At 41.7% G+C, this 15,836-nt stretch overlaps 1 protein-coding gene across 1 annotated transcript; it reads left to right on the forward strand.

The window, feature by feature from the left end:
- The first annotated feature begins 1,043 nt into the window (after window positions 1-1,043).
- DBX1 (developing brain homeobox 1) lies at window positions 1,044-8,268 on the forward strand. Its single transcript, XM_032238852.1, has 4 exons — window positions 1,044-1,607; window positions 2,175-2,276; window positions 4,799-4,998; window positions 7,683-8,268. The coding sequence occupies exons 1-4, from the start codon at window positions 1,232-1,234 to the stop codon at window positions 8,067-8,069; spliced, it is 1,065 nt and encodes a 354-aa protein (XP_032094743.1). The 5' UTR covers window positions 1,044-1,231; the 3' UTR covers window positions 8,070-8,268.
- The last annotated feature ends 7,568 nt before the right edge of the window (window positions 8,269-15,836 follow it).

Genomic DNA, 15,836 nt, shown 5'->3' on the forward strand with positions numbered 1-15,836 from the left:
TGTATTGACGTCAGAATTGACACTGACTTGAAGGCCCCTGATTTTTATTGGCCTTTATTCAATAACAAGAAATGGAACAGGAAGCATGAAATAATTTTTTGAGCATTTAAAAAAGGTGAATTTTCATTTTTTCAAAGTTCAAATAGAATAAGCTACTGGAGGTTTTATTCATGCTCAGAATTTTTATTATATTTTGAGCCATTGTTACTTTGGAGTTCACTCAGATGACAACCGATTTATATTCTGGAATCTTTCCCCAAAGCTAGGAAAACTAATATTAGAACTGCAACTACTGTCTTTGCCAGAGCACTTTTCAGTTTAACAACTGGTTGCAGCTCAGGAACCTAGACCCCTAGAGCTAAAAGGACAGAGCTGATAAACCACTGGTTGTTCCTACTTCAACCTTCTTTTTCGTCCATAGTAGAAAGCTGATTTCATCTTGCCCCTTTTGTGCTCTTCATCCTTTAGAAAACCTTAGAATAAGATAATATGAATATATCGTCTAATTTCCGTAGCCTAAGCGAAAAGGAAAACAGCGATTGAATGCAAATAAATGTAGCGTTCCGCTTTTCGTGAATAATCCCCTCCCCCTTTTCCCTTTGTAGGTGAGATGTCATTGGAAACTTTTTAAAAAGGCATTTAATTCGCCCCCCTCTCTTCCCCCCCTCTCTTTCTGTGTGTGTGCGTGTGTTGCGTCCGCGCGCGCGGACGGCTGCGGATCAACACCCTGCCGCCGGCCGCCTTTGGAGCGACAGCTTTCCCAATGAGGCAGTCAATATGCAAAATTGATGACCGCACCTTCTTTGTGGCGGACCATTGTGTGCGGGTTGTTTATGAAGGCTAATCCAATCATAAATTGCACCCCTGGACCAATGAGGGAGCCCCGAGCGCCCGATGAATGAAACTCAAGTGGAGGCACCCCTATTGTTCGAGCTGTCACTTTTGAAAGCGCCTCGGCGGCGCTGACCACTATAAAACCCACCGCGGCGGAGGAAGGGCCAGGAGACCCCCGGCCGACTCGCGAGGTGGATCTCTGCCGAAGAGGGTGGCCGTCGGGAAGGCAGGGATAGGAGGAAGACGCGGGGGGAGAACCCAAGCACCCTGTGACGGTTATTAGTGGTAGTCATTGTAAGCCAGGGCTTCCCTCCGTTTCTCGGCGTACAGCGCTCTTCCCTCGCTCGTTCGCTTGCCTGCTTGCCTCCCGCTCTTGGCTCTCTCTCTTGGCTGGGCCATGATGTTCCCAAGCCTGCTGGCGCCTCCCGCCGTGTACCCGAGTCTCTTGCGACCGACCCCGACTCTCACGTTGCCTCAGACGCTGCAGTCCGCCTTCTCCGGCCCCTCCGGTTTCTTGGTAGAAGATCTCCTGAGGATCGGCCGGCCGACAGGTTACCCACCGCGAGGAAGCGCCTCGACGCCCAGCTTGTCTCCCCCAGTGGCCGGTGTCGGGGCAGCCAGGACCGAAGCTGCGAGCTCAGCCGAGCTGGCGACTGTCGATCCCTCCGGCGCCAAGACCGGCTGCTCCGCCCGCTCGTCGATCTCTTCCAGCGGGGACGCCACTTTCCTGAAGTTCGGAGTCAACGCCATCCTGTCTTCCCCTCCGCGGACAGGTAAGCGGGCCAGCGCGTCCTCAACGGCGCCCGCTTCGCCAAGCGAGGCCCTTTGCAAAGATTGTCGGGAAAGGAGGGAGGAAGGGAAGGAGGGAGAAACCAGGTGGGTGGTAAATGGAGCCGAAGGGCGAACACCGTGCTCCCTCCTCCGAGAGGGAGGTAGAAGGATGGACACGCAGAGTGGCGCGTCATCGATCAGGTGGGACTGGGACGCTAAAGAGAACCCGGAGCCACCAAAGGGAGCAGGTGCGCGCGTGCCTCCGCAAGCGGCCCGCCCGCGCAAAATGAATCAGACCCCGGGTGACTATTAGGGGGTGAGAATCCGGGGCCAGATACAAATCTGCCAATTGTCCCGAAAATCACTGGCCCGAGACGCTCCGCTCCTGGTTCCTGCTAGAGCAACGGGAGCTGGCCAGTAAAGGAAGCGGGATCCAATCCGTTTGGTGAGCCAGAAGAGCAGTTCGGATCTCAAGTGTTTCGCTCGGTTCTGCAGGAGAGCGGAGAAATGTGGGCTTCCCACTTGAAACGCTCTTGGGGTCTTTGCTAAACCTCCTTTTCTTTCCCCAGAGGCTTCGCCTGCGCTGATCCAGAACGTCCCCGTCAAGACCTTCTCCTTCCCTTACTTCGAAGGCTCCTTCCAACCTTTTATTCGGTCGTCTTATTTTCCAGGTAGGTTTCGGGGAGGGTGGAGGAAGCTTCTTCCTCAACTGCCCATCCCTGCTTTCCCTGCTTTCCCTGCTCTCTTCGACTGCCCTACCTAGTACCCTTGAGAGCCGGGGAAAGGTTTGTACCGGTATAGGGCCGTGGGTCTTCCTAGTTGGGTTTCAACCTGGTATAAGCTGACTCTGCTGCGTTTGAACCTCCTCCTCCTCCTCCTGGATTCCTGCCACAGAGTCTCGACCTAACGACATCCCCGAAGCTATTCCTTTTGTTGTGAGCATTTCTTGAAATCGCCCCCTTCTCTCCCTTGGAGGGATGGGGAGGGGAAAGGAGGGGAGGACGGGCCTCCGGTTCAGAGGTTGGACGGGGTACAACATTCAAGAATCAGTCGCGCCAATTTGATGCCCTATTTAGCACAAGCGGCGACTGCGTGACATTTTCCTTCCCAATTCTTTCCCCCACGCCTTTCCCCGGCACTGCAAATTAGCCGGGGATGGTCACGGTCCAAGTGTGAGGCGCTTGATTTCTGACTGAGCTGCTGCCGGCCTTCCTTTCGGGGCGGCGGTTTTCCCACAGAGTCGCGGCTTTTTCGCCCGGTCGTCAACAAAAGTTTCAGCACCATGACCAATTTGGTCAGCTCCCTGCGGGCAGCCACACACAGACCCGGCGCTGACTCTGCCGTGCTGCTGATAGACATTTACCAGCCATGGGCTAATTTCTCATTAAGGGTCATTCGCTTTGCCAACGGTTTCACAAGACCTCATGGGGAGCTCCCTTGTTTGGGCCCTTCGGTGTGGCCGAAGACAACCTTCTTCAACCCTCTCTTCTCCAAAAAGTTTGCTTCGGCTGAGTTGTTACATCAAAGAAGGCTTGGAGTGGAGGAGGGGTCTGTGTCACTGTAGAATAAGGCTAAAGAAAATAGGGTAAGGCATATCTACATACTTTCAGCCGAGAACTGAACAATTTGCCCTGTTCTTAATGTTGCTGGACAAATATAGCTCATTTCTCTCCATTAAAAAAAGGAAATACACAGAGAGCAGCTAAGACTGTAGCAAAGCAACTAATCAGTATTTGGAAAAGAAGTCATTAAGAATTCACCAATAAGTCCCCTGCCATCTCTCCCAAGGATTTTTTTTTAAAGATTGGAATATCTCAAAGAAATGTCCAGAGAGATGTTCCAGAAGCAATATATAAACATAATCATCCTTTCTGAAGAATTCATACTGTTTGCATTTTCCAACTTCATTTGTAATTAGAGACACACATATAAAGAGAGCAATAGAAAGGGAGGATTAGATACCAGCTCATTCTCATATGCTTCCTATGACACTTTAGTCTTGCAAGCAGAAGTCATAAAATTGCAGGAAATTCTGTATTCGCAATAAACTAGTTAAATAGCTAAACCCAAAAAAACCTTCAGATCTTAGTTTTGGAACTGAGTAAAATTACGACTAAAAATAACAATGCTAATAGATATTGCTTCAACTGCATATATTCTGTTCCAAAAGCCAAGAGCTCTTCCATTCATTCTCTTGATAATAGAATGTGCTTCCTTTCTCCAGTCCTTGAATGGCCCAACAAAAACAACTTGAGCTTTATATATAGCTTTCATGTTCATTTAATGAAAATGATTTGGGGAAAGAGAAGGCTGTGTCATCAGTATTCTCCCCAAGCAGCTTGGCATGCAGTTGTGTTTAGTTTGAAAGTGTAAATCTCTTTTGTTCAAATAATATATGGCTTTAGCTGCTTGTCCTCAGTCTTTTTCTGTTAGTTCATTACTACACAATTACTATTCACGCTTCATTAGAATCTCTGTTTCTCTTTGGGAGTTTTTCTTTCCACTTAAAGGCAAAACTCTGCCCTTTTTATCATACCAATCCCATTGGGAACCAGTCAATGTGCTAATTAGCTGTTACTTTTCATGTCTCCAGAATGAATTCTACAAGTTTTGTAAGGAAGAGGGAGGAAAGATTCATATTTTTTTTTAAAAAGAGGATGAATACCCATTGACCACAACTTTTATGTAAAAGGGAAGGCTTTGTTCTAGCTTTAAAAGAAGTTCCTTATTTTATTTTGAGTGTAATGATGTGTGTGGTATACTTCTAAAAAAAAAATCTTCCAGTAAAAGAAACTTTTAAAAATACCCTTATTTTTTTTTAGCTCTTGTTTTCTGTTCTCATATCTTTGGATTTGGTAACAAAACAATCTAGCTGTAAATTCATTGACATGATCTATGAAATGGAATCAAGTTACATTTACTGAAAGAAGAGCAAGTTTGCTTCATGAATTCAGATTAGTAGTTGTGCTCTGCTAGATCCATATAAGTCTATGTAAAGAAAAAGAGAAAGAAGCCACAATAAGAGAAAAGGGAAAACTAAAGATAGGGGGGCCCTATCTTTAGGCATGCAAATCTCAGGGAGATTTTTCATTAATTTGAATAGAGATGCTCTCTTTGGGACAGAACTATCCTTGACTCCATTTTTTTTCTAGCTGATTTCACCAATAATGCTTCTTCTTCTTCTTTGTCACAGCCTCCTCTGTGGTGCCTATCCCTGGGACATTCTCTTGGCCCCTGGCTGCTCGAGGGAAACCTCGCCGAGGGATGCTCCGTAGGGCAGTTTTCTCAGACGTACAACGAAAAGCCCTGGAGAAAATGTTTCAGAAACAGAAATACATCAGCAAACCAGATAGGAAAAAACTGGCAGCTAAGCTGGGCCTGAAAGATTCCCAGGTAATTCTTCATCCTGCTATCCAGTCATGTGAACTGGTGAATAATCTCCAGGCAGTTTGTGAGTTGTTTCTCAATTTATAGCCTAAATCATCCAATTACAATAAGCAACAAATTAGCCAATCATATTTGGCCTGGTGTAAGGTGGAAACCTAGCTGGTGAAGTTAGTTTATTATTCGATGTGTTGTGTGAAACCAGAAATGGGTGAATCGAACAACAGCTCTAAGGGGCTGCCGATACAGATACAGATTAACAGAGTTGGAAAGGACTTTGTAGGTCATCTAGTCCAACCCTCCCGCCCAAGTAGGAGACCCTACACCATTTCTGACAGATGGCAAAACCAGCCCCTTCCTGAAAGCTTGGGATCTGAAATTAATGTAAAAGCATCCAGTGGAATACTAAGCAATGCAAGTGCAGCATGCCTAAGGCATACCGAAAAGGCTTACAGACAAAAGTAAAGGTATTTATATAATCCCGTAAAATCCTTAAACAAGGTTCAAACATTTCAAATGAGGATAGCAGAGAATTTAGGATGAGAATATTTATCTAATTAAATAAATAGTTTTTAAAAAGAGTTGAGCCACAGAGAAGATGCTTGCGCTCTCTCTTTCCACTCAGATTCACACCTTAGATGGGACAAGATATGGGTCTTGCTTTCTTATTTTAGAAAATCAATGGGATCATTATAAGTGGGTCTGATCCCTAAGGTGAACTGTAAGATGAATTGGTAGTTAAAGAAGGGGGCAAGAACCTGAGATCTTATGAATTAAGAGTCCCAGCATTCCATATCCTTATCTGAAAAAGGTGGGGGCTATTTGGGGACTGGAATTACAGAGATAAAGATAAAAGCAGATTGCATGGGACTATTTTAATCAGAGAATGTTCTAACATCCAATTTTAATTGACAACAGTTGTTACTGAATATTACAGATGAAGAAACGAGTCCAAAATATTTACAGGGCATCAAGTCGCCAGCTCAGATTGTTCCTCATCTTTGTTCAAAGTTGAGAATTCAACCCAGCTAATGTTCAAAATATTAGAAGTAAAAGAGTAAATAAAGCTGCAGAAAAAAAGCAGCAAAAGAAATATTTTAGTAAATGTGGAGGAGCTGTGGGTAAATTCTTTGCTCTGTGTAAGAAAGGTTCAGGCAAATAGTTCAGGCAAACTTCCCATTAGATTTAAAATCCAAGGAACTTCTTCAGTATTACGAAAACTTCAAGGAAGTTACCTGAAAATCCAAAACAATGTGAGGAAAAGATATGGGATAAGAATTTCATGAATCACCTTGGAGCTTCTTATGGCATAAAATTCGATTTAAATCTGTATCAGAAAGTCATTGAGATGTGATCATAAAATAATTCTTATATTGGTCTAAAATTATAGCATAGTTAAAATAGTTTTGTATATGGGTTGAGGTATTACAATCAAATTAGTCTACTTCGTCAGCTCTGTTGAAAAAGTATCCTGAATTAGTTCGGCAAACTAATCTATTTGAGGAAATCAGGAAAATCGCCATACTACCTTTTGTAATCTATTAATTAATTCTACTATAAGTTTCTTGACTTTATTTTATATTTTTATTTACGTGTGGAGAATTATTCTCTTCAATTTTCATCTCCATTTTTAGTCTTATTAACAAACTGTTTCCTACAATAAATTATTTTAATTTTTTCAAATGTATTTGAATATGGATTTTAAAAAAATCTCCTTAATGTACTTTAATTAATGTAATTAATTAATGTACTTATACAATACTAATCCCAGATTTTTATATATATTCTTCCCATTATGTTTATCTAGGTTTTTATAACTTTCCTTTTTTATTATTTTCTTCTTATAACTGATATGTTTCTTTAATTGAAAATAAGAAAAACTAGGTTTTCTTCCATTTCAAATTCCTGCCACCTTTAGCAAGGTTACATGTCCGGAGAGCCAAAAAATGGTCAGGCCTGTTACAGAGTGCCATTAAAAAACTATAGTACAAAAATCTTATATTTAACAATGAGATGTGAATTTTTAGACCACTCTGATAATTCTGGAGCAGAGATTGGTTACAAATCCTGGTGCTACTGGTTTGCTTGTGTTTGTGCACACGACACTTCTGTGTGTGAGCAGAAGTGTCCCGGTGGGTGGGCGGAGCCTCCCGCTTCTGCCATTACCAGTTCACTTGAACTGGGCCGAACCAGGAGCAACTCACCTCTATTCTGGAAGAATCCTATAGATTTCTGCAGCACTTTGTTTATATTGTAGATTAGATTTATATTTTTAATGCTTTATTATTTTTATAAATACCTCAAAGTGGGGAACTTAATACACTTTTCTCCTCCTGAACTGCTGGTAACTGCTGTTATGCGGTACTAGGGATTCTAACCGCTGAACTGCCGACCTTCTGATTGACAAGCTCAGCATCTTAGCCACTGAGCCACCCTGTCCCTTTTTTGAAATCCCTGCACTAGACCAAACTATAATATTATCCTTGGCAGGTTTTGAAATTGAAATCTCCCCAAATGCATTCATTTGCATCAATTTTCTACACAACACTATTGTATATGGACTCATTTAAACTTTGAAAAAAGGGGAGGATGTCAGTTTTTGAAAGGTTTGGCCTCAGAAAAGGATTTCAAGGTTGATGCAAGTCCCATGTGCGCTTATCCTGATCTCCTCCTCGTATATTTGAACATTCTAGGTAAAGATCTGGTTCCAAAACAGAAGAATGAAGTGGAGAAACTCCAAAGAGAGAGAACTCCTGTCATCTGGTGGCTGCCGGGAACAAACCTTACCCACAAAGTTCAACCCTCACCCAGACCTCAGTGACGTGGGCAAGAAGGGCATTGGAGAGGAAGAGGAGGAAGTTGCAGCAGTTCTCCCATTGTACCCAGTGAGCCCAAGACATTCTTTAGCCTACCACCCGTCCACAGATCACACACATCAGAGAGACAGGTTAGATTCCCAGATGCTCCCCTCCCCCACACATTCCAGCAGTCCCAGTAAACCATCAGACTTTTCAGACTCGGAAGAAGAGGAGGAGGAGGAAGGGGAGGAGGAGGAAGATGAGGAGATCACAGTTTCATAGAGACCTTTTCTTTATGAAAAAAAAGAGGACATTGAGGGGTTGTACATAAATTAAGGGCTATTTGATTGAAGAGGTAATGCCTTTCCACATCCATGCATTTCATGCGGAAAATGCAATGGTCACCATTCATCTACCCGACTTCTGCATGCCATATGCTAAAGCTATCCAAGATGTGAAGCCTTAGCTGTTATAATCTGTTAGGTTTTGTCTAATCATCCAGTGTTCTTATGTAAAAATCTATTTGTTTTTTTAAGTCTATATGGATACAGCATAAGAAAAAAAAATCTCAATTACAGGTTGAGTTACAAATAACAGTAGAGACTGTTATTTCACCAAAGGATTGGGCTGATTAACAATTTTCCTTGCAAGGAAGTTTGTGTGTGTGTGTATGTGTGTAGTTGGGCATGCGCCTTCTAGCGGTGTTGGCCAAGTTGGCTAAGAACAATAAGGAGAGGAATCCAACATTTCTAGACTGGACCAAGTTGGAGAAACTGTGACTTGACTACCATGCCAAACTGCTGTGTTACCAGGGATAAATTATTGACAATATACTTTTCACGTGAAGATATTTCGGTGTCTTTCATCCACCAGCCCTTTCCCCCTATTTTCCTTGATTTTTTTTTCAAGTATAAAAATTTATTTGTAAATATCACAGATATTGCCATCATCAAACTTTCCCCTCTCTTCCCAAGGTCTTTCATCTTTGTGCCTATTAAACATGTATATGTGGGTATAAGGACACAGGTTTGCCTGTTTGATTTTTTTAGTCAAATTTTGCTGTCTTTGCACAGCAGATATGAACTGTACACTATTTTGTATATTCGTGTTTGTAGGGATATTTTATACCAAGGCTATTGTAAGTTTACAGATAAAGCAGAAAGCTTTGTATAGTTGATTGTATATGGCGGGAAAGGAGGATGTTGATTGTATATGTGTGTTTTTGTAATTTTTTTAAAGCCTAAGGGCTTAGATTTTAGCTATGTAACTTATATAAAATGTTATTTTGTTGTATTCTTACTGTGTACAGATTTAAATATGTATATTTTACAAATGAAGCAAAGGACCTTTTAAATAGTCTGCAAGGCTGAAAGGTTTTTTTATTGAATTGGAGTGTTTTTAAAAGCATTTATATCCTGTTATTTATGAAGAATTTGCAGTAGGGTGTTTCCAGACATGACCCACTGAAGTCTGCTGTGTTGGAACTTTGCAAATCAGTAAAAATTATCACATGTGTCTCCAATGCCAATTTACTTTTACAAGCATAGGAAAGTTACTGTGATGACCTGGGGTGTAGCTCAAAGACAACACAGCCAGAGAACCAGTATGAGTTCCTTTATTGGCTCCAACTTTGCCCCCAAAGTCCCGTTACTCTCTGACTTGGAGAAAAAAACTCTCCCACAAATCTGCCGCGGCCTCTGTTTGCAGATACACCAGTCCAAATGCTGTAAGCAGAATGACTGCACTCAATCACTCCAGCAGGGCATGGTAATGAGCCCAAGAAGTGAATAATTTCAACAAGGCAAGATAAGCACACAGAAGCAGGACAATAAACAGTCAGGAGGAATGCCAGGAAAGCAGGCCACAACTCTCAGCACTAGATGAATTCAGCATTTGTTCCTGACAAACTCCCCTCCCAACTGCCTCTACTTTAAATTCCATCCCAGGTGTGCCTTGTGAAGGGAATCAGGGTCCTTTCCTTCCTCATAAGCCACACAATCCTCTTTGCTCCCTTCTGCGTTCTTCCCTGCGTGCCCTAGGAGGAGGAGAGGGTGGGCCTTGGTCTTCACCTGAACCCCCTGTTCCTGCTTCTATCTCTTCCCTGCTCTGCCCAGCCTGATTTTGTCCTTCCCCAGTTTCCTCCACAGCCAACGGAGCCACTCTTCTGCTCTGTCAGCTATTTGTCTCCCATCTCAGAGTCCGACAGGAGCATGACAGTTCCTGACTAATTATTTGGTGTCAGCTGGAAATCGACAACTTTATTCAATTTGGAATAAACTGACAGTAGAAGGAGGGATGAGCAGCTTGAAGGCCACAGCATTCTTGGTCCATAAATGCCATTATCTGTAGTTTATCTGTAGTTATTCCACAGATACTGTTACCTTTTATATGCACACATTCCATTCCACACATTTAAGAAGTGAAATAATTGTTCTTGTCTTATTTGAGGACTTCTAGCCTTTCCTATGGGATAATCAGCTTCAGCAAGAGGGCCTCTGGAAGATTGCTGGTGGCACTGTGATATGCCAAATATCAGTTTACTATTAGATTGGTTTTACAAAACAGTAGTTTCCACCACTGTCCTATGGTCCAGCAAATAAGCCGAAGACATTAATCAAATGAATAAACAATACTGTCAATATTATTCGTGATAGCGTCAATTACAGTGATGAAACAAAAGAAACTTCAGATCAAAAGTTTGTAATTCAATCAAATCCTAGTTGGATCTCAGTCTTCTGATTAAAACCTAGGGCTGTCCAAAGGTTGGAGGCAATGTTGGAATTCAACCAGACTTCAGCTGAAAGCAGATGCGTGAACCAAAGCAGGAATCATCCTTTAGAAGCAATATATGGAATCAGTAGTCTTCATAAATTCGTGCCTAATTGGGAGTTCAGTTTGACCCCCAAGTCAGTCCTTGTTCCTTAGCTCCTAGCAGCTCTGAACATGCGCACATTGGGAACAGGATCCAGTTGCTCTTCTGTCCCACTGATATCTGACTCCGAAGGCAGCTGATAATTGTCAGATGGCCCTGGCCCCCTCTCTGCCTCCAACACAGAGCCCTCATCAGAGCCTTCCCCAGACTCCAGGAATCAAGGAGAGAAGCAATTCAGAATTAAGGAAAAAATTCCTGACAGTTAGAACAATTAATCAATGGAACAAGTTGCCTCCAGAAGTTGTGAATGCTGCAACACTGGAAGTTTTTAAGAAGATGTTGGATAACAATTTGTCTGAAGTGGTGTAGAGTTTTCTGCCTAGGCAGGGGGTTGGACTAGAAGACCTCCAAGGTCCCTTCCAACTCTATTCTATTCTAAGCACCAAAGCAGCCCTTTCAGTCCTATTTGGACATGTTAAGAAAAATGCAGAGTAGCAATTTTATTTTATCAATACAGTAAAATAAATAAAATTAGTAAAGTAAAATTTTATTTTACTAAAATTAGCACCAAAGTTATATATTATGGTGGTGTGCAGAACATGTGGTTAGGAGAGTTTGGGCTTCAGGACTAACATCTTCATGCCACCCATACAATATCCTAATCCTAACCCATAATTATGGTGGTGTTTTTGTTAACATTACAATCTTGGGAAATCGGGGAAGCAATAAAAGTGTGTGGAATATGGGATAAAAGTTAAGTGGACTTTACAGAATGCAGAATAACAGAGTTGGAAGAAACCTTGGAGGTTTTTTAGTCCAGCCCCCCTGATCAAGCAGGTAACCCTATACCATTTCAGACAAGCAGCTATCCAGTCTCTTCTTAAAAACCACTAGTGAGGAAGCAGCCACAACTTCTGAAGGCAAGCCGTCCCATTGATTAATCGTTCTCACAGTCAATAAATTTCTTCTTTATTTAGTCTTTCTCCTTGACCTTTTCACATCTACTTTTTTAAAAAAGCATTTTGAATGCAGGGGATTTATTAAAATGCACTCCAGTGTGCCAACTGAGCCCAGGCAAGACTGGATGGCTTTGAGTTTGGGGGCCTGCCAATGCTGAGACTCTGCCATCTTTGGTAATGAATAGGGTGGCACTGCCCCAAAGAGTTCTGGAGAATAACTTTGGGTCCTCCTAGATTCATGAACCCTGCTCAAAGAGCAGGTAGTGGTGATGCTGGGAGGACCTTTGCATATTGTGTACCATTCGTACCCATTCCTGGACCAGGAGGCTCTGTTCATGGTCACTCATGCCTTGGTCATCTCCACAATTGATTACTGTAATCTCCTCCACAGAGTATCCTTGAAGAGTATCCAGATGATTCAGCTAGTGCAAGAAGATGCTGGTGCAGGCAGTGATTAAATGATACATGTGACTCTTCTGCTTCACATGCTTCATCAAAAAAGTTGTGGTGGCATAGTGGTTAAAATGCAGTATTGCAGGCTAACTCACTGCTTGCTACTAGGATTTCAATCCTGACCAATTCATGGTTGATTCAGCCTTCCATCCTTCCAAGGTTGCTAAAATGAGGAGCAAGATTCTTGGGAGCAATATGTTGACTTTGTAAACCACTTAAAGAGGGCTGTAAAAGCACTATGAAGTGGTATATAAGTCTAAGTACTTATTGCTATTGCTATTGATTGCCAGTGTGCTTCTGGGTCCACAGTGCTGTTTTTGACCTTTAAAGCCTTCACAGCTGAGGCTGGGTTATCTGAGGGACTATGGCTCCCCCTGTATTCTCCTAGAACATAGTTCAATTGTCTGCAATCTTTACCACATATCGAACATTAATACAATTGAATGAGTTCAGAAGTACTTTGCAAGAAAAACTTTGCATTCTTCTGTCCATAATAGAATACCTTACGCTACTAACGTTGAAATTCTTAGTTTGGATAGTTCAGAAATGCGACACTTGCAGTCAGATTTAGGTACAGCACACAAAATTGTACATAGTAATGCTTAACCTGTAAATTATTGTTTAATTTAATTGTAATGTAGCAGGTGTGAACGATTAATTAAGACTTAATTTAACTTAATTAAGAAGTAAGTTAACTTAATTAAGAAGTAACTAAACTTAATTACAACCAAGAGATTAATATAAATATCTTGATTGTTAAAAAAAATCAATTTTTGTAACAGAATTGTCAAAATCTGCAATATCTTATCTGATTCAGTTGTCTCCGCCATCAACATTCACGATTTTAATTCTAACTTAACTTCTGTGGACCTCACACTAAAGAAATGTGTGTAAGTGCACCAGATTGCCTATTGTTCCTGTTACATTATGATTTTCTTATTTTGTCTGTTCAGATTTGTAATTTTTTGTTTGAGAAATAAAATAAAAATGAAAGAAATTATGTTTGCCTGTCCCATTAGGTCCAGCAGGAGAGGCCTGCCATGTATCCTATCTGCTATGGAGCTCCATCTGATGGGAAACAGGAGACAAGGCTTGTCTGCTTTGGCACCCACCCTCTGGAACATCTCCCCCTTGTCCCCCCAGATGAGAGTGGTCCTATCTCTGCTGACTTTCCATAACTCCCTTAAAATCTGGTTGTTTCATCAGACCTGGGGGTCCCAAGGAGATGGAAATATAAAGAGGTAGCCCCATTGTTCATAATCTGATGCTCTCTCTTAGCCTTTTCATAATATTAAGTTTTGTACTTTTTGACGTGGTGGCTCAGTGGCTAAGACGCTGAGCTGGTTGATCTGAAAGGTCAGCAGTTCAGCGGTTCGAATCCCTAGTGCCGCGTAATGGAGTGAGCTCCCGTTACTTGTCCCAGCTTCTGCCAAACTAGCAGTTCGAAAGCATGTAAAAAATGCAAGTAGAAGAATAGGAACCACCTTTGGTGGGAAGGTAACAGCGTTCTGTGCGCCTTCGGCGTTTAGTCATGCCGGCCACATGACTACGGAGACGTCTTTGGATAACGCTGGCTTTTAGGTTTTGAAATGGAAATGAGCACTGCCCCCTAGAGTCAGGAACAACTAGCACATATGTGCGAGGGGAACCTTTACCTTTACCTTTACTTTTTGTATGCTTTTTCAAATTGTTTTTAATGACCTGTTGGCTTTTACCCAGAATCACATTATGTGAGATGGATAAGCTATATCATCATTTAACAACCCCATAACCTCTTGCAGGGTGGAGTCTGGGCAATTGAATGGCGCTAGCAGAGTGTTTTTAATGGCCGGATGCCCTTCTTGTCACCATGGATGAGCTATATACAGTAGCTTATAACAATATGATTCAATCCTTACCTTCCTCATTGAGTATTTGCGGAAATCCTTGCTGAAATCAGTGAGACAAGTTAGTTATTTCTGTTTTTAAAAAACCCATTGATTTCCAGTCCTTAAATATGACTGGATTTACGACACTAAATGAACATTAACAAACCATCCCCTGTAAGTGATTAAAGCACCTGGCAAGTAACAGGAAGCCTGTGAATGCTAATCCCACTTTAGACACAAAGCCAGCTTCATGACTTTGGGCCAGCCACTCTCTTTCAGCCCAATGAAGCAAGCAATAGCAAACTGCTTCTGAAAAACCGTTCCCCAAAAAACTGCAAGGAATTGACACAGATTTAAGGGCATCCTCCCTCTAAAAAACATCAAAGAAATATTCTGAGAAGTGTCTTATGAAGAAATGCTTAACCTCGACCACATCATTCCATTCCAATCTTTTTAAAAGGATTAAAAACATGACTACAGAATTGGAAATATCTTTTAAAACTATGTTCAAATATAGATTGTCAAAATAGTACTGTACAGGTATTGCAATTCACTTGTGTTTGCTGCCATCTGGTGGTCAGTTTTCATTAAGCCTCCTTGTTTAAAATTCTATGAACGATGCTCAGACTTGTAAAATATAAAGGAACTGGTCATTTGCTACAGTCAACATTAGTGATTTTCCTATTGTATTGACTTATTTTGTACACTGACATTCTGTTTAACTTCCATAATCACTTTAAAATAAGCCAGCTATGAAAAAGGAGAAGGAAAAAACCAAGAACCCGGGTCTACCCCTCTGAAGAACTGAAGTTCAAGGAATTGCGAGGACTTATATTCAAAGAGTAAGTACATAGTATATGGGTTTCAAACTTGTGGTGTCATGTTGCTGTCACATGATGTATTGTGACATATTTTCCCTTTGCAGAGCTGGAGGGGGCATGTCAGTTTGACACCCCTGACATAGTTTATTGCCTCTTTAAGTGATAAATACAGTCTTCTAAAACTGCCTATTAAAATATATGTTTGGTATTTAGAAGCTATGATCCTGCCCTCCTCAGTCATAAAGCAGTTTGACACTGTTGTGTGAGAAACCAGATAATGTAAGGATATACAGCTAGTTTATACATGCTGGTTTTGTATTGCACTTTTTGTAAGCTAATGTATCCATCAAGACATATGAGTCCAGCTCCAAATCCTGGTTTGATTTGCAATGTGATATAGGTAACGTGAAGCCAATAAAAATGTTCATGGCCTATGGAGCTAGTAATGGCCACCATCAGTGGGGCCTAGTGTTTGCGTGCAATTTGAAAAAGTCTTATCAATGCTTGCTAAATTAAAAAAAAATGCTGCTCATTTGAATAACTGCAGCAGGATGGTCAGAATAATCAGAAATAAGAATTCTTTAGCATCTTGGCATCTGGTAGCTGATTTCTTTCCCACATACTCTGCTGGTCAGTTAGTCTGATTTTTCATGAGGTCTGTGTGCTATGATCAAAGTGATTCAAATTTTCATGGATTGTCCTTAGCTAACAGCCAAGCCACCTGGGTCCTTGTTAAGATCCATAAACTTGTCCTGAAAAAGAGTGAAGCAACTAAGGGAGATGTCAATACAAAACCTCTCTATACACTTAACTGAACCCTCTCTCCATATCCCCAAGAACTGGGACATGTCAATATAGCCTTAATCTATACTGGAAAGGAGCCAGGAATGAGCCAGCATTCCTCCCCCTCCCCAGTCTGCCTTTTTAAAAATGTGAGTAAATTGTGAGGCTTATTATTAAAATACTATTATTAAAAGTTGTCTGGTGGTTCAGGACCAGGTCATAGCTAAGGACTATGAAGTGTATTTAACTCTTTATTATGCTTCGAATCTGAGCTGTCTCTTTTTGGCTTGTAT

The sequence above is a fragment of the Thamnophis elegans genome, chromosome 1 (genome assembly GCF_009769535.1).
Source record: "Thamnophis elegans isolate rThaEle1 chromosome 1, rThaEle1.pri, whole genome shotgun sequence".
NCBI lineage: Eukaryota > Metazoa > Chordata > Lepidosauria > Squamata > Colubridae > Thamnophis > Thamnophis elegans.

Excerpts from the sequence above, each read along its gene's own strand:
- DBX1 (XM_032238852.1), top strand. The coding sequence starts at position 1,232 with ATGATGTTCCCAAGCCTGCTGGCGCCTCCCGCCGTGTACCCGAGTCTC. Across the intron at positions 1,608-2,174 it reads GTCTTCCCCTCCGCGGACAG|AGGCTTCGCCTGCGCTGATC; the intron begins GTAAGCGGGCCA and ends TTCTTTCCCCAG. Across the intron at positions 4,999-7,682 it reads TGGGCCTGAAAGATTCCCAG|GTAAAGATCTGGTTCCAAAA; the intron begins GTAATTCTTCAT and ends TGAACATTCTAG.